Source organism: Pseudopipra pipra, chromosome Z, assembly GCF_036250125.1.
Source record: "Pseudopipra pipra isolate bDixPip1 chromosome Z, bDixPip1.hap1, whole genome shotgun sequence".
Lineage (NCBI taxonomy): Eukaryota > Metazoa > Chordata > Aves > Passeriformes > Pipridae > Pseudopipra > Pseudopipra pipra.
Window position 1 is genome coordinate 32,504,732 of NC_087581.1, and position 21,607 is coordinate 32,526,338.

Genomic DNA, 21,607 nt, shown 5'->3' on the forward strand with positions numbered 1-21,607 from the left:
CTTTTGTTATATATTTCTAACTTTTTTCTACTACTTGGAATTCTGATAAACATTCTGATTAATAATTTCCATTTCTTAAGTGAGTCAGAGGCTGCATAGTTACCTGCACCTTTGTGTGAAGTTAACAATGAAATATATTGGTTTTCATTACTTTGGCTACTAGAAAACAACAGACCCAAGTAACAGCACTTCTGTAAGCAGCACTCTGCTCTATATAATCCTAGATAAGTATATAATCTGTACAAAGAACATTTTCACCCAAATAAGCTTTAAAACAGTATTCATACAGAGGTATTATTCAACAGGAAAAGAAATCCATTAACATGATGCAAAGAAAAAGCAAATCATGTTCTCTCAATAACTGGGCCAGATAAGATGCCAGTTATTGATTTAATCTGGGATACCAGAATACTAAATCTTCTGCTGTATCTAGGCACAGTTTATCTTTTGGAACTCTCATAGTGATGTATTTTTTATGTTTAAAAAATAAGAATCCTATTTAAGAGCAAAAACTATCTTCACAGAGCCAGATTTTCTTTAGCTGCTGGGAAAAATTACTGTCCTGAAATTTTCTTGCATAAATATTGTCTTTAAATTTAATTTTTTTCATTAATGTCCTCCAGGCATTGAAGCATTTTTATTTTGTACCTCTCCAATTTGATGACTTGCCCAAATGCAGGCCTTCTAATTTATCCTACTATTTCAGAGTTATTTCCTACATGTATTTACTATCTTGTAAAATATTTCCAAACAGAAAGGTCAAGCTTCTCACTACTCAATGGTGGGACAGGGAAAAAGGACAATGACTGAAAATGTTTTCTACCCATAGTCAGTCAGGGGAACACAAGTGTGACCCTGGGCCCACAAACATTTCATCTACAATATAAATCAATATAATAGCTATTTTCCCTATGCTGCATGTCGTAAGAATAATAGAAGAGTTTTTTGTGAAGCATGAGGTCAGAACCATCCTCTAATAAATATTGTGCAATTGGGTAAATAATTACAGCGGGCTGAATGACCCTCACGTATTAGGTTACATTTCCTCCGTCTACTCTGATACCAAGAGGTTTCAGAATGAAGTGGGTCTCCATGAGCTGGCAGACTTCTGTATTATTAGCACCAACAAAAATGCTTAAAGTGGTGTCTGAGCAAGCTGAGGCATTAGCACCAAGCTTCCCAAATTTTTCTTTAAAAAAATCAAGGTATTTGGCAGGAATGTTGCAATGTACTGCAAAATACCAAATAATCCCATTAGCACAATATATGACAGATTCTTCAGATATGCCAGATGAATATTCCCCATTTATAGTAGACCAAAACAGAATTATGCACATAGATAATAAGAATTTATGCAGTCCAAGTTATATTCTAGAGTGTTCCTGAAGGGTATACGACTATTATCATCTAGTAAAGCTACAACATTTTAAGAAGCTACTGTCTTCTGCAGCTTGCTCTGCTCCTCATGTAAAAGCTTCTCAGTAAGACTCAGCCATCCACAGGGGGCCAGAGATGACTAAGACTATATTTGAAGCTGCTGCTGGATTATTCAGAGGTCGTTTGTCAAAGTACTAACATCTAAATTAACTTGGCTGGATTCTCAGAAATGACACCTTGGAAAAGATAAAAGACTTAACGTCACAAAGGATTTTCTAGTTCATGAAATACCGCCAGAAAGCACATGCAGAAGATCAGAGCAACTCAGGAATCGGATAATTTTGAGCATACTTCTAAAACCAATTATGTGGTCAGGAGTCATGTGGTCAGGATACAGGACTGGTCAGGGGAGACAGACGTCAACCTGGCACTCACTGGGAATACAAAGACTTAGCTGAGAATAATGAAAAAGCAAGTTAGTTTGCAAGATGAGGCTACTTGTATTCTTGTATTTGTAGCTATATCTCATTCCCTGAATAAAGTGGAGGGAAATCAACGCATGATCTAATGCAATTGCTGTCTTGGCTACATATTTCCTTTATATTGTTCACAGCCTCAATATGTCATATTGTAGTAAGAGTTCAGACAACTAAAGCAGTGAAAAATATTAGTATAATCTTTTTAGTATCTGTATCAAGTTTTCATTGGCACATTTCTACCGTTTGGGTAGTAAAATCAAATTAGCTGTTTGTTTTTTTTTCCTGTGGGTTACAAGAGATGTCTAGTGTTACCTATACTAACTGTCCAAAAACCGCAGGTCGGAATGAAAATAAAATAGTGATTTCTAATAGCTGTTTATATTTCAGTTTCAGTTTTTGAATTCTTAGATCAAATTTGGGGCATATTTTTACAGTGTGGGATAGAAGTGCTAAAAGAGTAAGAAGAAGCAACCTAGAAATTCTTATGTAATCAAAAGACTCCAGAAGGAGTTTAAAGAAAATAACAACGAGCTTGCAATAAAATTGTGAGAGCTGGCAATAATTAAATTTCATTTTCTGGAGAAAAAAATAAAAGGAATGTAATAATTCTTGGCTAACCACTCTAATAGAATGTTATTTATTTACTTTTATACTAGAATTGAAAATAAACTGTAGAAAGAATTCTATTCCTGTGTTTTTGTAAATTTGAAACTGAACATGATCTGACAACTGCCTGTCCACTCCATAAATGAGTAAGCATGAGAAGCTAACCTCTGAACCCTTACTGTCTGACTTCAGAAAATAACAAAATTCTTTTACATGCTTAAATCAATTCTTGTCTTGTGCATATTACTAGGATACAACTGCTGACAAAAATTAACCAAAACAAACACATATATCAAAATTCAGTATTAAACTCTCCTTAATTTCTGCAAGAATCACCTTTTATCTCTCAGATAATTTTAATTGGAGTCTGCATTACATTTATAATACTTCTTTTTTTATGAAAATATAGATATTTATATAGTATTTATTCATTAAATATTTTCTATCTCTAAAGGAAGCAACTCTGTTGAGTAAAAAGTGTCTAAAAACTTGAATCAACAGACATGGAGTCTCACTTTGTTACTCTAAACTCAACCACAGTAGGAAAGGGAAGTTCAAATGTACAACTTTGCATCGCTGCCAAAATATACGATCTCTATCTCAGTAAACTGAGTCAGTTGAGTCCCACTGTGATGATGGAGTTCAGGCTGCAAGAAGAGTTCATGTTGGGCTGAGTCTGCAGTACCACCCTAGAATGCAATGTGCAGTATCTGTTTTTTATTCTCTTTGGGCTGGGAATTTATAGCAAACAGTTCTTTTGGGAACAGTGTTAGCAACTGAAATACTGCAGCACAAAGTGGCCTCCCAGTAACTTTTAGGAACTGCCACAATGCACACAGATAATAAAAATAGAATCCTGCTTGTTCATCTGAAGTAGTTTCTGAATTTAAGTGATTGTAAGCAACTGTAACTTAAACCTGATGGTCAACTGAGACAAACAGAAGGACATTTAGCTTAGAATTTCAAGCAAAAAAATTCAGCAAGATAATTGAGGCAAAAGGAAAATTATATAACAAGATGTCAAAACTCCTTTATCTTGGAGTGGGAGCAAGTATTTTTTCTTCTTTAAAAGCTAGTGTCTGTAAAATAATATATAACAGTAATTAAACTATATTGATAAAACTAGAAAGTGTTTTAATTGCTGCAAATATTTTTTGACTAAATTACCAGTGTTTATATTTCTTTTCAACTTGTTTGTTTTCCTGAAGTCTTTTTTTTTTCTTTTTAAGACAGTATGAACTGTTAAACAAAGACCTGAAAATCATACGGCTTGGCTCTGTTCTGAGCAAAAACAGCTTTATCAACACTACTGCTGTGCACTCTGCTGTGACTTAACCTGACTACACCTTAACCTCTCCATCACGTAAAAGGAGGTAAACTACACTTATATGAATTTTGCAGCTTGCCTGAGATATTCACATTAATACTTGTGTTAAAAATTCTCTTATTATTTCTGATTGATAAAAGCTTGTAGTGTAGCAATTTTTTAAAATTAAACCTGAATTTCTTATTTAATTAATTCCAGTACTTATACTTCTAATCTGTCCGCAGTCACAAAATCAGTGTGTTTCAGTGCATTGCCCAGCAGTGTACAATACTAAAACATACAAATTGTTGTAAAACTGATTTCTAATATTAAAAATGGGTAGATAGTGATGCACTTGCATATGTTCATGGCTCTCATGTTGTATACATGTGCATGAATTCAATGGGCTGGTAAGAGGGAGGATGTGTAGGAGTATGTTCTCAGCTGCCATCCCTAGGGTTAGGGAGAGTCTCATCTGCATCCTCTGCATACTCAACAAGTTTGGTGGTCATGGATGGTATTACCCCTTCCAACAACCACTCCTTGGGTTAAGAAGGGTCTCATGTCTTACTTATTGAGCATGGGTGGTCACGTACTCTTCATACCCTGTTTCAGGGTGATGGAATTCTGCTCTTCATTTTCCATGTAACCCTCCCATAACCAGGTGACTCTCCCAGTTATGACACAGGCTACACAACACATGCAAGGTCAAAGTCAACTCCTTCCTTGTTTAATTTCACTTAGAAACAAATTAACAATTAAACGATCAACTCCCAGTGCTCAGCTAAACACACCTCCTCATCTTATGGCAACATAAACCCAATCTCCCTCTGCCAGGACAGCTGAACTCTGGAATCTGCTTCCCCCTCTTAATGACTTCCAGCTGTCTGTCTCTCCTTCTAGGCCTCCTGTTGCTGGCAGGTGCTATGGGGTGGGGAAAACTTCATCTCCATGTCCAGGACACTGATAACCACCTCCTTCCTCTGTGCCTTTTTTCCTGCTGACGCACCCTAATTTATATTAGTAGCTTGTGTTTTTCATTGCCTTGAAGGTTGCAGTACTGAGGTCTGTGACCTCATTTATGAGACAACGAAAAAACAAAGCCTTCCTGATGGCAAAGGTAAGTGGAAGATTGTGACAGGAAGGCCATGTTACAGACTCCTTCGGCATCATGATGTAGCTGCCCTGGGGAATGTAACCTGTTGATTGATGTTTACACACCCAGCCTATACACATCGTAGTGTGTACTAGAGAAGTTTGCAGTAAACCAGAGGAACTTTCCCCATGAAGCCATGTCCTAGGAATTTTGATAAATTTTAGGAGGTTACTTGGTTTTCTGTCTTGTCTTTTTGGGGGTAGATAAGACCTCTGCTGTATTCTTCTCTGATTATGAGATGAATGGCACTTTCTTGTCACTGAGCGAAAAGTGAATAACGCTAATGGTGGAACTCCAGGTCCCTGCATCAATGAATCTAGGGCTGCTATGCTGACCTTTTCCAGGTCTGTTTTTTTAAACTGTGCTAATTCAATTGAATATGTTATAAGGGTAGGAATGAGGTCTGAAGTAGTATCCTTTATAACATGCAGTTGGAAAAAAAAGTGTAGTTTTGGTCAAATACTTTTTTCACCATTTTTTTCCATTTAAATGGTCTACCCGTTCTCTTGGTTATGACAGGTGATCCGATATCAGATACTACTTCTCCTTACAGACCTTGCCATTTTTATATCCCCAAACTATTGTTCCTATAACTATAATCACATTATTATTTATAGCTGTCACAAAAGTGAAAAGAATGTCCCCAGCAGCCCTGAATGCATACATAAGTAAAAAAACCCAAACCAAATCTACATCACAAAACATCCATAAACTTTTATTGAAAACAAGTATGTTTTGAATTCATTGTCTAAACAAGATCTAACATATTTCTATGTTATAATATGTTCTTGAGAAGCACATAAATTACTAAAATATTGAGAACATTGCCAAAACCTGCTAGAAATATTTTCAGCAATTTTGTGTGTAATATGAACATGATTCAATGAAAGATGTGGAATTTCCCAACTGCAAAAAAAAGCCAAACCAAAAATATCAATGCTTCTACCTCCAAGGCAAATTAGGGAGCACTTCTCTTTGAGTAACTTTCACAAACACTGTAAGTGACAAAAGCCCTAGCAACTAGGTTTGAATTGCACAGTATATTTCTAGTAGACCTCTTACAAGTGGAAAAGCAACAAAAAAATTGCATGCTTACTCAACAGTTATGTATTTGGAAAATTTCTTGTGCTGACCCAATCAAACTTAATGTAGTTTAATTTGAAAAAAGTGAAATCCAGAGGGAAACATTTAGAATTGGAAGAAATCTGCCTAGCAGATTTGCATTTGATAGCTGTAAATGCAGGTATTCCAAAATACAAAGATCTGGGAGAAAGATAATACACAGAATACTCTGATACAAGGCAAGGTCTCTCAATTCACCAAAACTTGCTAACCATACACTTTAGTTTTCTAAATTATTCTAAGAATTATCATGAATACTGTTTGGGTTAATAATTAGAAAGTTTTTCTAGATAATCAATTTATGAAATGGCAGGAAAACAAATGCAAAGGTGATTCATTATATAAAAAAGTCCTTAAAATAAGTATCTTGCAATGGGAAAGTGTTAGTTGTGTGTTAATTGCGATAACATATTGTGTCTACACAAAAAGCATATTTGTGTCTACACAAATTTCTAAGGTTCTAAAGTCATAGGAAATTCTGGTCTTTTGTGTTGTGTCAAGCTGTGAACCTAGCCCCTGTAATAAGTGAATTTTTTCAGCTAAACTTTGAATGACCCTGTACTTGGAAAATGTTTTTAAATACTGTTTAGTCATTGTAGTTGTTTAGCAGTTAATCCAAGCATATTGTTTTTTAAGTAAGGTTAGCTTCTTGTTGCCCAGGTCTAATACGGAACAAACGGTCAAGGGGGCAATGATAAAAATATTAGGAAACGGAAAGCAGAGAAGATAGTTATTAAAGGGCAAGGGATGTGGAGAAAGCAAAGGCTACGTAGAATCATAGTAACTGGGTAACTTATGGTAAAGGAGAATTAGAAAACCCTAAAAGCAAACAAAAAGTTTAAAATATAAACATGTTAAAATTATGACATGATAATGGTCATTATAGTCAAATGCACATGTAATAACACACAAAGATAAGTAACTGAAAGTGCAAGATCACAAATATGAGATGATACAATATACAACTGTAAAAGTTACAATAAAAATTATAAAGGATGTTCTGAGGAGAGACATAGTATTGATCCAGTAATTGTTGAATCTCCTTAGATTTCCATATAACTGGAAGAAAACAGTCAGTGCAGTCTCTCACCTTGAAGTTTACATTTGTAATTGTACATGCAATAATTGCAGTAATAGTAAAAACTCTTACAAAAATATATTAAAGAAATAGATAATTTGAGCTCTAGTAGTGTAGCCACTTTTCTTTTCTGAGAAGGGACTCTAGAGATCAACATGCAGCAAAAATCAAATTTGACAGGCAAAGCTATCCCCAAGGACGCAGAAATCTTTCTCCCACAGCCAAAGGAAGAAGGATTGGGTATTTTAACATATATTCTAATTCACGCAAAGCTTAAACCTCCTTTGTTTCTCTGCAAGCACACACACACAAAGAATTTTGTTTCTTGTTACAGTGGTACTTGTTACAGGGCAACTTTTCCACAAACTGTACAAAAGTTACAAAGGAGGGGAAAAGAAAATATACTTCTTTATAAAAGCAGGTGTTTTTATAAAGGTGTAGCAAGATACTGACATCGGTGAAATGCAATTCAATTGGTGCTTCTTTCCAGGCTAAAATATATTCCGCCCCCATCTTTCAACTTTTTTCCATTTGTCTGGGAGAAACTCTGCTTTTTATGAGTACTTTGCTTCCCAAGTAGGCTACAGGAAATGCACAAGGATTTGCTTTGGCAATGCTATTTAACCCCTTATTGAAAAACCAGCTACTCTGCATATCCGGATCTTAAAACCAATACATTTATATAACTGCACCAGCCCAAGTATTTCACCTACTTGTAATGGTTAGATCTTCCAAGCCTTAGCTTTCAGTTGGAGGCTCTGAAATCCAACTCTGGGACTGATAAATCTGAATAACCTTCCTGTCTGAGGAGGTATGCTCATGCATCTTAAAGTGCTCTAAAGATGCTCTAAAGCAAGACCTGCTCTAAAAACAAGTTTCTGACATTGTCTTGCAAACGTTATTACTTAATTCAGAGAAAAAAGGAAAAAAACCCATATAAACAAAAAGGAAAAGGCAAGATGCATCTCACTGAGGTATGCTGGAGACTCAGCACCTCACAGCAGAACACCCAGAAAAATCTCATTACCTCAGCAATATCTCTAAGTACCTGAAGGGAGGGTGTCCTCCTGGTGCTGAGCAATAGGACAAGAGGCAGAACCTGGTGCACGAGAAGCTCCATCTGAACATGAGGAAGAACTTCTTTACTGTGAGGGTGACCGTGCACCGGAACAGATTGTCCACAGATGTTGTGGAGTCTCCCTCACTGTAGATATTCAAGAACTATCCGGACACAATCCTGTGCCATGTGCTCTGGGACGACCCTGCTTGAGCAGGGGATGGGACCAGATGACCCACTGCGGTCCCTTCCAACCTGACCCATTCTGCCATTCTGTGAGCCTGTGATCTGCACGGTTCATATGGAAATATCTGGTATCTAAACAGAGACGCGGCACAGGTGCTCCTACAGCTCAGGAAGGGCAGGAATCCGCTGGATTCCCAGGCATTTCCAACATCCCTCTCTTAGCACCCTGGCTAGATAGCAGCTGCTCCTATAGGGACTGTGAGGAAAAAAGAAGTCTGGACTCGCACATCGGGGGGGGAGTGACGGCTCGCGCAGCCCACCCTTCCGAGGTGCCGTTCCTCGCCAGCAGAACGTCTCCCGCTCCCAGTCTCCCGCCCCGGGACCGCCAACCCCGGCAAGGCGCATGCGCGGCAGCAGCTCGGGCGGGCGAATTCAAACGCGCCCCTCGCCCCTTCTCCTCGCTGGGGCAGCGCTGACGTCATTGCACCGCGTCCTCCCCTGCCCTGCGGTTTCCGGCGCTCGCCCGCGCCTGGAGTGCGGCGGAGCGGGGCAAAGTTTTCATTTCTGTGGTTCACGGCGACGTTTCTCTCCCCCAGGCGCGGGCGGGGGTTGCGTGAGCCCGCTCCGCCCGGCGTGGACCCTCCTGTATCCTCGCCGTCCCTGCTGGAGCAGCGGCGAGGGGCTCTCGGCGATGGCTTCGTGGGGCGTGGAGGCGGCGGCACGGCGGGTGGCGGAGCTGGAGGAGGAGCTGCGGGGTCTGGCGAAGGAGCTGAGAAGCTGCCAGGTACCGGAGCGCGGGGTCGCCCGGAGCCGGGCTGGCGAGTCCCCCGGGTGCTGCGCGTTCGCGTCACGCTCCTGGGGGGCCCGGAAGGCAAGGACGGGGAGCGGGGCCCCGGGCAGTTCCGGGACGGAAATTAAGCCGGTCCGGGCCCTTGCCCTGGCTGAAACCACCTGTCCTGAGAGCTTTTTCGTTCCTCCCCAGAAGCCACGATTTGCTTGAATTGTAGTAGTAGTCCCGATGTGCTGCCTTGTGCAACTCCGGGGAAAAATGAACAGGCAGAGGGGTTTTAGAGAAATGTAGGTCTTGAAGGAATCTTTGGAGGTCATTTAATCTCTCGCCCAGCCTTGCAGGGGGGGGATCAAGTATACTTGAGCCGCTTCTGGGAAGGGAGGGCTTAATGACTAATTATGGGTGTACTTTGAAAAGTTCCCCCGTGTGTCGTTCCTTGAGACCTCCATTCATAGGTACGCTGCCCTCGTTTTTCTAATTAGTTGTTCATCGCTGACATTTAGGTGTATTTCCTGAAAATATGAAAGTGTTGATAATACAAAATGAGTGAAAATTCTCTGCCAAACACGTGGATTACACCAGAAGTATGCAGCAGAGAGAAAGGTGACATTTAATGCTGCAGATGCTTTCTCGCTTGATGGAAGCCAAAATAGTACTTTCATGTGGCATGTGGTCTGGTTAAGGCCATGAAGGCCTGGGCTGACGTGGTCATCAGAAGAAAGCATCCACGGTGGAGTTAGTCGAGGTTCCCTTCTCCAAGCAGCTTTGGTACACCTGACAACTGGCACTGGTTCCTGCTGTGGATAGAATTCAGACTTCTTGAAAAAACATATTGCGTGGAAGATCTATGGAGAGAGGGAGCTGTTAATGAAAATCCTGTTTGGAAATGCTGAACAATGCTGAATGGTTTGGGGGTATCTTCAATGTCTTGTGGGAGAAGTTCAGAAAACTCTTTATGAAGACATATATTCCTAGTATGCAGATGTGCACTATCAGACAAAATTTGGTGGAAGCAGAAGGAAGGCCCGGTTGTCTGCTCATTTGGTAGTTGAACATAAATTATAAATTACTAAAACATAGTAGGATATAATATTTTTGAAGAGCATTAAAAATAATAGAAACTTGGAAGTAAACAGTACAAATCTGAATTCCTGATCCCTTTGATAATGTAACTTAATATACAAAAATTGTAGTTAAGCATCTGATTTCCCCTTTAGATGCATTCAATTATGTGTGTGTTTCTGCTTGTCTCTTGATGAACACATTCCAGTCTTTTTAAAGTCAGAAAACAGAAAATATTTTAAATGTATTTATTTTAATTCTCTTGCATATTATCTTGCCATTCTTGTATCTTTGTCTTTTATTAGATCAGGTAGTTTTCTGGGAGGGAAGCAGGCAAAAAAGAACAGGAAATAGTTGAAAACAGAAGCCAGTCAGTGTTCTGCAATAATCTCTGCAGCACTAGGTAGTATCCAATGTATACCATCTTTCTAATGACAGGGGATAGATGTCTGCAGGATTTATTTCAGGTTCTTAATAAAATAAAAAGAAAAGCGAGGTAGTAATCTATAAACAGGGTTTCTCTGAAAGCACTGCAATGTAGACATCTTTGCCATACTAATCTGTCAATAAATTTAGACAGGTTTAAGCATATGTATGTTATGTAAAGAACAGGAAAGCCAGATTTTAATAAGTAAAAGAGGTGATAATGTAGTAAATTATGCAGCTTTTTCAATGTAGTATTATATAAGGTAATTAACTTTTTAAAAAGAAAGTTTTGTGAAGACATTCTGAATTTGAAGGGGAACTAAAGTGGGCTTCGGTAAGATCCTTCAACTGGTTTGAAAGTCAACTGATAAAATTATTTGGGGATGATTAATCCATTTTAAGGTCATATTTTGTGAAAACTTTGTGGAAAGACGGGCTATTTGAAAACATAAATACATATGGGTAATGTCAATGTTATGTTTTTCTAGTTTCTTCACAGTTGTAATACGAAGCTTTTGCTGGCCAACTAATTCCTTTTGTGGAATTTTGTTTGATCTGCTGTGATCTACTTAGTTTCATTTAGATCTAAGAACTTCTTTGGTTCTTGTGATATCTTTGAAAATTTGTATGTCTTTTTAGTAGAGTTGTGAAACCATTTATGTTGAAAGGGACCTCTTGAGAGAATGTATCGCACCCCACCCTAGAGCAGGTTGCTCAGGATGGTGTCCAGTTAGGTTTTGAGTGTTCCCATGGCTGGAGGCTGCAACCTCTCAGGACAACCTGTGGAGGTGTGTGAAGACCCTTGCATAAAAGTGTTTCAGTGTCTAGTGAGATTTTGCTTGTGCTATGTTCCATGCTATTGGGTAAGGCTATCCCTTCTGTAGACTGCCTTAGCAGGCATTTTGGATAGAAATGTTATGTAATGTCTTTATAAAAGATGTTAGTGAGAGGGTGTTAACTTTTAGTCCAGCAACTGGACAAAATTGCCTGGGATTTTTCTTTCTTTTTTTTTTTAGTCTTTTTCCTTCTGAGTAATATGTTCACAGACACATAAATTGGACTTCCAAAAAAAGCTTCCCAGCTGAAATCTAGTTTAGTAGTTTAACAGTGTACCAGAACAAAGGGATTAGTCTTAGGTATTTTTTTAGGTATTAGCCTCTTGAATACTTTTTTCCAAAGAAAAAAAGACATAAAATTATTGATGCTGAAAGCTTTAATTTGTTCTAGGAAACTCTAGTCAAAGTTTTAGAGAAGAGATGTATGCATCCAACAGTTATTTAGCATTTGAATAAATTATGCCAAGTTTCTCTTCTACACACACCTTCTCTAACCATTATATTCACTGTAATATAAACTGCACTTCTGAAACAAAGTCTTTTCAGGGAACTGCAGCCCATTGATGATATGGGGTCCATTGGCTGAATACTTGGGAGCCTTTTCCAGCTAATGCAGCTCTTGAGTCTGGTGGAAGTATTGTGCACGCTAGCTTTGCTCTAACCACAGGTATTCCAGGCGTCTACTTCTGGATGTTGTCTCTGTTCTGCAGCAGAATCCTGGAGTACCTGACCCCTTTACTCATCTGGGATGGTGCCCTTTCTGTTCAAAACGAGATTCTCATTCGTATTTATTTTGCCTTTTAAGATAACACTTCCCACTAAGTGAAGCTTCATACAGAGTCAAATACGGTATTTTTGACTTCCTTTTTTTTTCCCCCCTTTCATTCTTTTCTAAAGCTGAGATTCTACTGGTAAGTCTTGACTTCTGCAGCTTAGGTTTGGAGTATTTGATATTTTCTTTAGTACTCCTCAAAAGTTTGTGGGAGCTTGAATCATAAGAAGCAAGATCTTGGAGTAGGACATGTTAAAATCACAACAATTTTGTTGCAGTCAGTCTGTGAAAACTCGTGTTGACTTGTAATTCTGTGATAGAATTTGCAAAAATGAGAAAGCCAAGTTCCCAAATTGTCTACTGAGGAGCCTTGTATAAAGCTGAAACGATCTGTCTCTATAGTATACTGTTTTGGGAAAGTTATGGTTGTGTATGCAATAAAGCACTGTATAATTATTTTGATAATAATTTTTAATTTAAATACTCCTCCTTATTTTACTTGAGAAATTAAGTAATTGTTCTGGAAAACAACTGAAAACATGAAATTGTTTTTTATTTTTAAATTTCTTGTTTCCATTGGGACCTTGTTACATTTCTGTGAAGGGCTTCATGTTGTTGGGGGGCAGTGAAAAGGCAAAGATGATAGTAAGATATGACACATCTTGTCTCTAGTGTTTGTGTTAACTGCTGCATTTCATTTCAGGGTTTTATGCTGCTGCCTACGACCATAAAATTTCAAGATCCTCCCATGGAAGATCTTTGATACCTGTGTTCTTATTACTCCCAGTAGATTTTGTTTCTGCTTGGTGTTTAAAAGATCTGGCTTATGTTTTAACCCCATATTATTTTCTGTTGTGCTGTTTTCGCAAAGCATAGTGGCTCCTGGTGAAGGAAATTAGAGTGGTTTGGTTGGTTGTGTGTGTGGTTTTTTGTTTGGTTGGTTGGTTTTTTTGTTTTGTTTTTTTGGGTTTTTGATAAGGGAAATGATACGTGAGTGGCGTTTCTGAGCCAACAGAAACAGTACATTTTGAGTTTTCATGTACTTTAAGCTCGTTTATTTCTTTAAACCACCTATTTCCTCTATATTGATTCACAGCATGTTCCCTGGTTGGTTTCCGGCAGCCTTTTTTTTTTTTTCTTTTTTTTGTGAAAGATACTTCATTTGGTATCAAAATGGTATTTGGTGTAAAATTTTGTTCATTCCTCAAGCAGAAGATTCGTATTTGATGTCCTAGCTCTCATTCTCTTGCTAAGCTACAGACTCTTTCATGCGCCACTATTCTATAATTAAAAAGATAGGTTCTTTCAAGTATTCTGTGATGGGAAACATCATCAAATCCTTGCTTTGGACAATACAGTGTGATTCAAGAGTGGGTTTTCCACAACCAGCAGTATTACTGGTAATACAGAAAGCTGGAAGAAGCAAATACGTATCTTCCAGTTTGACTTATGCTATTGGTGTTGTTCACAAGACGGCTTTGGTTTGTTTACCTTTATTTCATATTTTTCAGCCTAGGATCTCTTTATTTGTTGAAAATGCTGTTTTGAGTTCAAACAAGTGTTCTAACAATTTTTCCATTATCAGTTTAAAAAAACCCCACACTATCAGCCTGCATTTTATTCATTGCAGTTTTGCTCTCAAAGGTAAGGTGACATCTCTTACTGCTGAAAGGATGCTGTGTTTTCCTACTTGAGGACTTCCTTTCTAAAATTGTGGTTCTGCAAAAACTGAAGTGCTTATAATGCCTACTCCTTTTCTGTGTTAGAAATTTAGTACACCATTGCATGGTACTCTGCACAGTTTATACTCATGGCCCAAAAGGTACAGTCTGTCAACCGCCAGTGGTCTGCAGACCATATAGTTTAGTCGGAGAAGCCATTCTGCCCTATATGGTTTTCATTTTACAAATGCAGTTTATACATTAAAAAATAGATAGTTCTCCATTAGTAAAAAAGTTTGGAACTGATCAGTAATATGTCTGTGACTGTTCTGCTGCTGCAGATTCACTGGCAAAATTTTCACACTTTCTGTCAGAAAGTGGTAAATACAAATGGAGAATAAAGAGATCTTCCCATGGTTACTGCCATTTTTGTTTCTCTTTATTAACAGCGGTTGGAAAGAAATCTTCATGAATGGACTTCGTGTATCTGTGGGCATTTTTGGATAGAAAAAAATCAAAAAAGGGGACTAACAGCCCTTTGTGGGAAGTGGAGTGACAGGGACTTAGTTGCTTCTGGCCTTGTTTTATGCTTTACGTTTCCTGCTTGTTGTGAAAAGCTGTGCATTAGACCCATTCTGGTCTTCATGTCCTATTTCATAGTGTATTTGCAGAAAAAAACCAGTACTTTGTGGGCAGTGGAACTCTCTCATTTTGATCACTTTGTGGTTCAGGGAGGGCTGTAAAACATTCTCATTGCGATCACTAGCATTGATAACAGATCGGATTGCTATAACCCATTTTTCTCATGGAAAATATTTCATTAGCTGAAAAAGTAGATGCATTCATTCATTCTGGACCAATTCAAGATCCAGGACACTCACTGAAAATCTAGTTATAAATGATACCATTGAATAAGTAGTTTTAACACCCCCCCTTTATTTACAAGTAAACATGAAAAATGTATTAACTAACACCAAGACATTGCATTGCTTCATAATAGATGAATAGCTATTGGAGATGCATGTCAATTGTACATAATAGAAATGGTTTTAAATCAATAGTTGAGAATTGAAAGTAACAGTAAATTAAAAAAAACAAAACCATAGTTCTTCCCTGGTGATGTGTTTGTGTTTTTCTGTTGACTTTGCTGTTATTCTTCTGCCTTTGTGACCAACATTGAAAATTTTGTGAACTACCAGTATGAGAATTTGAGCATGTCAGTGTTTCTTCTGAATGAATTGTTGATATCCATACTGTTCTTTCAAAATGGGGCAAAGTGTTTAATGCTTCCATTCATTAAATGCAAATTTCTTTTATTAGTGATTAAGCGAAGACCACATATTTATTGATGCCAAGGGATGCCAGGTGTTTAGTGCTTTTGGTGGTTTTTTTGTTATTTTATATTTTGCCATAAGGAGTGTGAATCACATGAGTCTAATTAGTACAGGTGTTTTTAATAAAGGTCTTACTCTTTATGTATTATAGACAGAAGTAGTGTTGTTGAATAGCTAAATTTATTTCCTTTTACTTTTGACAAATTTCAGTTCACTAGAATGAAATTTTACATACATGGTCTTCCTTTCCAAAAGTACTGGTTTAGAATATTTGAGTAAAACTGAAGATGAACTAAGAGCGAGATTTAAACAAAAAAAAGTATACTTCTGCATTCTATAAAGTAGTTACCTATTCACAGTATGTCTGTGTGTGAATATTTCAAAATACCCTAGCATGTGAGTGGGAATTTAAGATTATATATAGAGATCAGAATCATAGAACAACTTGGATTGGATGGACCTTTAAAGATTGTCTAGTCCAGCCCTTCCAACAGGGATGGCTTTCAGAAGATCATGTTGCTTAAATGTCCAGCTTGTCTTTGAACACTTCCAGTCCTGGGGGGTCTGCAGGTGTCTTCCACTGCCACATCATCTTGTTGTCCACACATTCTTTATGTCCAATCTAAATCTACATTTAATCTAAATTTAAATATTTTTAAATTAAAAAGCATTCAGTTTAAAACTGTTGCCCCTTCTCCTGTCACTTCAGCCATTTGTAAAAAGTCTGTCTTTCTTACAAATGCCCTTCAGGTATTGAAAGGCTGCAATCAGGTCTCTTGTAAGCATTTTCCAGGCTGCACAAACCTCTCTCTCTCATCCTGTTTTCACAGAGAGGCATTCCAGGCCTCTGATCAGTTCTGTGGCCCTGCTACGGACCTGTCCTGATATGGCCATGTCTTTCTGGTGCTGGGGTCCACAGAGCTGGACACAGTACTCCTGGTGGAGGCCTCACAATAGCAGACTAGAGAGTGAGAATTGTCTCCCTTGACCTGCTTGGCTTTTGATGCAGCCCAGGATACAGCTGACTTTCTGGTCTGCAAGTGCACGTTGCTGGCTCAGGTTCAGGTTTTTTTTCCACCAGTACCCCCAAATCCTTTTCCACAGGACTCCTCTCAATCAATTTGTCTGTGTTATAGATACTGGGATTTGCCCAACCCAGGTACAAGACCTTGCACTTGGCTGTATTTGAACTCTGAGATTTGCATGGGTCTGCTCTTCAAGCCTGTCAGTGTCCCTCCCTCAGGATGGCACCTCTTCCTACTGGTGCAGAAACTGTGCCGTTCAGCTTGGTATTGTTTATATCATGAAGACATAGTTATGAAGATATTAAACACTGTTGGTCTCAGTGTTTAATGGAGACCTGGACCTTGGAGGGACACCACCACTCGTGATTGGTTTCCATTTCGACATTGACCTATTAACTGTAACTCTCTGGACGGGATTATCCATCCCATTCCTTATCCATCTAATAGTCCATCCGTTAAACCCATAGCTGTCCAATGAAATGGCAAGAATGTTGTGGAGGACTGTATCAAAGGCTTTAGAAAGTCTAGGTGGGTGACATCCACAGCTCTTCATTTATCCAGTGATGCAGTCACCCCGTTTTATAGGACCATTAGATTAGTCAGGCACAGTTTGCCCTTGCTGAAGTCTTGTCTGTATCTAATCACCTCCATGTCATCCATACGCCTTGTCATAGCCTCCAGGAGGGTCTGTTCCATGATTTTACTGGGCACCATGGTAATGCTGACAGGTTGTTGGTTCCCAGGATCCTTCTTTTTACCCTTTTTAAAAAGAGGCATGAAATTACCTTTCCTCCAGTCATTGGGGAGTTCATCACTGCCATGAGATAGGCATGAGTGAAAAGCTACCTGCTATGGGAATAACAAAACATTGCTATTTGTCAGTAAATGAAGCTATATTTTACATGCAGAGGTGTAGGCTCCTGCTTGTAATTTTTACAACTGCACTGAGGAAGCCTATAGAACACACTTTGATGTCTGTGTTTACCATGTAGTTACAGATTCAGTGTCAAGAAGAATGACTGTAGCTGGTTTGGTTTTCCCATCAAACTGCTTTGGTTCAGGAAGGAGGTATGCTGTTCTTAAGGAATGACTTCAGATAATCTTGCCCTTTGTTGTTATTAAGAGCACACTCTTTCAAGTATTTCAGGTACTGTCTAGCTCATGACTTAAAAAAATATGCAAATATTCTCTTGATTTCTCCCCAGTTTCACAGGATTTGTAAAATACTGCAGTGTCATTTCAGGCAGAGTTGACATAGTGGACCCAAATTCCTCTTGGTTAGTTGTGGTAATTCGGAGTGAATATACCCAAATATATGCATATGGTTATATTGTCTGTAAAATAAAACTATTTGTGCATTCCTGTATTCTTGAGTGCATTGAAAACCACAAATGCATTATGATTATATTAAGCCAGAGCATTATATTTAAACAAAAGCCAGCTCTGAGAGCTGTGGTGAAGCTTTTAGGTTAGCCTGTGTTCTCAAATAATCAGTTGAATTGTTAAAATAACTGTCAGAATTGTAGTGCTTCCAGTAAGCACTTATGTGACTTAGAAAATTCATGTCCTATTCAATACTGTGCATCTTCCATCTAAATTACTTCAATGACTATGGTTAGTTTTAATTAAAGTAGTTTAGAGACAGCTTGAAGTGAAAGCTCGCAAATGAGTTATCCTATCCTCTTGATCTATAAAGGTATTAAAAGAAAGCTTTTACAATCTCATATCCTCTCCTCTTTGAAAAAAATTCTTACATCCACAGAGAGATGTGTCTCCAATGTTGAGTACTCAGGAAAAAGCAATTGTTGGTGGAAGGCTGTAGCAGTGAATGAAGGGATGCAGAGATCATGTGTGCTCACCGAAGAACAAAGTAATGAAGTTTTTGCTATTCAGTGAGGGTGACGTGTTTGATAGGTCCATGTCTATCTGGTAAGTTCTCTCTACCATTTAATGCATGTTTATTTTGGTTCCTTCCTCCTGTGATGGTACTGATCTGACTTCTCTGATGGTAATTCATGACCGGAGAACACCTTGTATTTCTTGTCCACTGGTGCCACAACGAATCATTTATGTTAATTAAGAATGTGTAATAAAATTGTTCAGTTAAGTGCATTGCTGTCTTTTTGTCAAACTGATGGACTAGTCTGAGAGTATGTTGATGAGATCACTTAGTACAGGTTGTGTGATATTTTTGCTTAGACCACTATTATTGCATCAGTGTTGTAATGTGACAACACTGTATTATTTTTATGGTGCCTGTTTGCGTTCAACAGAGTTATGGGTAAGGATGCAATAATCTCTACGAGGGGTGTGTATATACACACAATTTTTTATATTCTACATATATGTGTGAGTAAAGCAGTATACTATGTTTTCCCATTTTTGGTTCCAGCGTATATTTGTTGCCAGGACTACTAACAGAGACAAGATAATGGGAAATTCTTTGAATAAAAAATTATGCCTGGAAGTTAAATTAAACTTCTTTTTCTGTGATAATAAATTTACATATTAGTTTTATATCACTTATAATGCTAAGGAATTGGACAGAAAGGGGGCGAAATGCTCTTTTTTGTTCATGGCATCTGTTCAAAAAAGCTATCAATCTAGATGGGTTGCTTACAGCCCTCTTACAATTCTCTACCTGGTAGTAAGGTATTATAGTACATACTGTGTGTGAACTTGAAAATAATGTAGTATTATCTTAAGAACCTGGTGCATCTAGGTTTTCTTGTGAATTACAGATCAGTCTTCTAGTGACTCTTTAGGTTATTGAAAAGCATAGCACCTCAAAGATAGGTTCTGTAAAGAGTAAGAGCATTCTTTGCTGTAACCACTCAGCAGGACTGGATGGGTTGTAGAGAGAATATTTAGAATGTAATATGTCACTGGAAATCAAAAAGAAACTCTGGCACAGCCGGGTCAAGAGAATATGAACTGACAGCATATAGCAGTGTAAGTTTAAACATCCTGTGAGACATCAAGAAAGAATCAAGTCTGTCACTTGCATGTGAAGCATGTATGTCAGCTTGATCAAAGGCTTGAGCTGTTTAGTCAGAAGTGTACTAGATGTTAGGGAAGTCTGAAACAATCCATAGTAATGCTTTTGTTGCAGATGTTTCAGTTGTTTTACCACCCAGCTTATATATTTTGTGGGGTTCCTCCCCCTCCCCCTCTATGCCATGTAGTGTTTTGCATTTCCGTATGAATTCTTCCAGCCTGACAATCATGTGTTTTTAAATATTCACTTCATAATACAGAAAATTGTCAGTATATAATTATTATAGAATTATTACTGGAAATTAACAGTAAACCAATAGCTCCCTCTGTCCTCCCAACTCTTTTATTTCCTCTTTTGGGGCTATCTGCTGATAAAAGAACTAAACTGAGAGTTTGTGTCCTGTACTTTTGTAGCAATGATTGGCAGGATGGGGGTGGGGAAGGGGTTGTTTGGATTGGGTTTGAAGACCTTGGAGTTTGGGTATTGTTTTTTTCTTCTCTGTTGGTATTCTCTTCCAGATTTCAAAAGATGGTATCTTCCTAATTAGTGAATAATAATTTTTAATGCTGCAAAGATTTAAGGTATGATATGAAGACTGAGAGTAGTTAGCATGCTTTGAAATAAATACAGTGAAACATGGAAAGGAGTACTGATTTAAAACTGTAGATAACTGAGATACTTGATGTATGAATTTACACTGAAGAAGGAGGTTTTTCAGTTTATCTTTGTTCTCAACACAGTGAGCGATAGACATGTAAACAAAAACTAAACATACTTGTAAATTTAATACCCAAACTGTCATGAATATACAGTTCCTGGGAGGGGGGAGGGGGGGAAAGATGCTGCTTATGCTTTTGACACTTCTTTTACTGCTAATTTAATAGTTTTCCTAGAGTTATTCAGTATAATTTCTTTTAAAAAATGCCAGCTAATTCTCCTTGATAAAGCAGTATAAAAACACTCAAAATATTCTATGTTTAGGTCACTTTTAAGTTTCCATTAGACAAATAAATGCAATATTGATACAATTTTCCACTTCTGATATAAAATATCCAGAGCAGTATTTATGGTTAGATTTCCCTTCCAAAAGGAAAATAAAATGTTTTAATTTAAATAAGGGTATTTGTCTTTCACTGCTTATAAGTCAGAGGGATTCTTTGTTTTGTGGTTTATGCTAATGTTTTATAAATTCACAGCTTCATTTGAAGGCAAATATTCTTGCTGTAGTAGCTAGTCATGCCATAAAAAGGTTGTTAATGGCTCATCTTCTATTTGTCCCTGCTTTTGAGCAAGGGATATGCAGTGTGCTGGGTTTTTTTTTTCTTTCAGAACTTTTTAGTTCTGGCATGCAAACTTGATTGCAGGTTATCTTTATCTGACATTAGATGTGTTGTGAGTAATGTTAGTTTTAATGAGTAATTTTTGCCAACTTTCAAATGACATCTGTATTCTGCCTTGTGTATATAAGATCTCAGCTGTTCAAGGTACACTCCTGCTGACCTCTTGAGCTGTTAACTTACACTTGAGTAGGCTGAATATTCCTTGGGTAAGCTGAAGATTGATACATTCCAGACCTTGACAGCTGCAGGCTTTTTCTGTGCCAGCTTCAGACAGTCTAAGCAGCCGTTTTTCGAAAGAAATTGTTTGGCTCCCAAAACCATTCAGGGAACAGCTTTACCAAGTCCATTAATTCTGCCAAGAGCTTAAAAAGACTGTTTAAACTTCTTTTCATCTTAAAACTGTAATAATTTCTAGCTAATACTAATTCTATTATACAAAATGCTTAATTATATTACTTACATTTAAATGAAACAGTTTTAGCTATTAAAATATTTAGCATGTTAAATATAAGAAAGTAACATATTATGGTCATTTAACATTCCTTGACTATTTTTTTAATAATACTCTATTGTCATAATAAAAAATTGGTACATTTCTGTGTAAACTTTCTTTTTGTGAAGTAAAGGTCACATATTTTAACTGCAGCTGAAGTTGGTGTTTTGGTTGGTTGGTTGGTTGGTTTGGTTTGGTTTTGGGTTTTTTTTTGTGTTGTGGGGTTTGTTTGTTACTGGTAACATATAGTTGAAGATGAATTTGTGTCCTTATTCTTTTGCCTGAAGTCCACTTAGGTAGTGGACTATACTGCTTAGTTTTGTGTACCTTTACAAAAATTCAAGTACCTATCAAGTACATAGCTTTTCATGATTTAAATTAGAATATCTGGTGATGTAATTACAATATTGCTTTATAGTTCTGTGTGTGCTTGTTCACAGATTGCTGTAGTAACTTTTAATGCCGGTTCCTGTCATCATGAAAAATAAACAACATGTATTGAA

General features: G+C 37.8%; 1 protein-coding gene across 1 annotated transcript in view; it reads left to right on the forward strand.

The window, feature by feature from the left end:
• The first annotated feature begins 8,842 nt into the window (after positions 1–8,842).
• CNTLN (centlein) overlaps positions 8,843–21,607 on the forward strand; it is a 197,996-nt gene continuing 185,231 nt past the window's right edge. Inside the window, exon 1 of the mRNA XM_064641688.1 lies at positions 8,843–9,151. Coding sequence (XP_064497758.1) covers positions 9,059–9,151 — 93 coding nt within the window. The 5' untranslated portion in view covers positions 8,843–9,058. The remainder of the gene's footprint in view (positions 9,152–21,607) is intronic.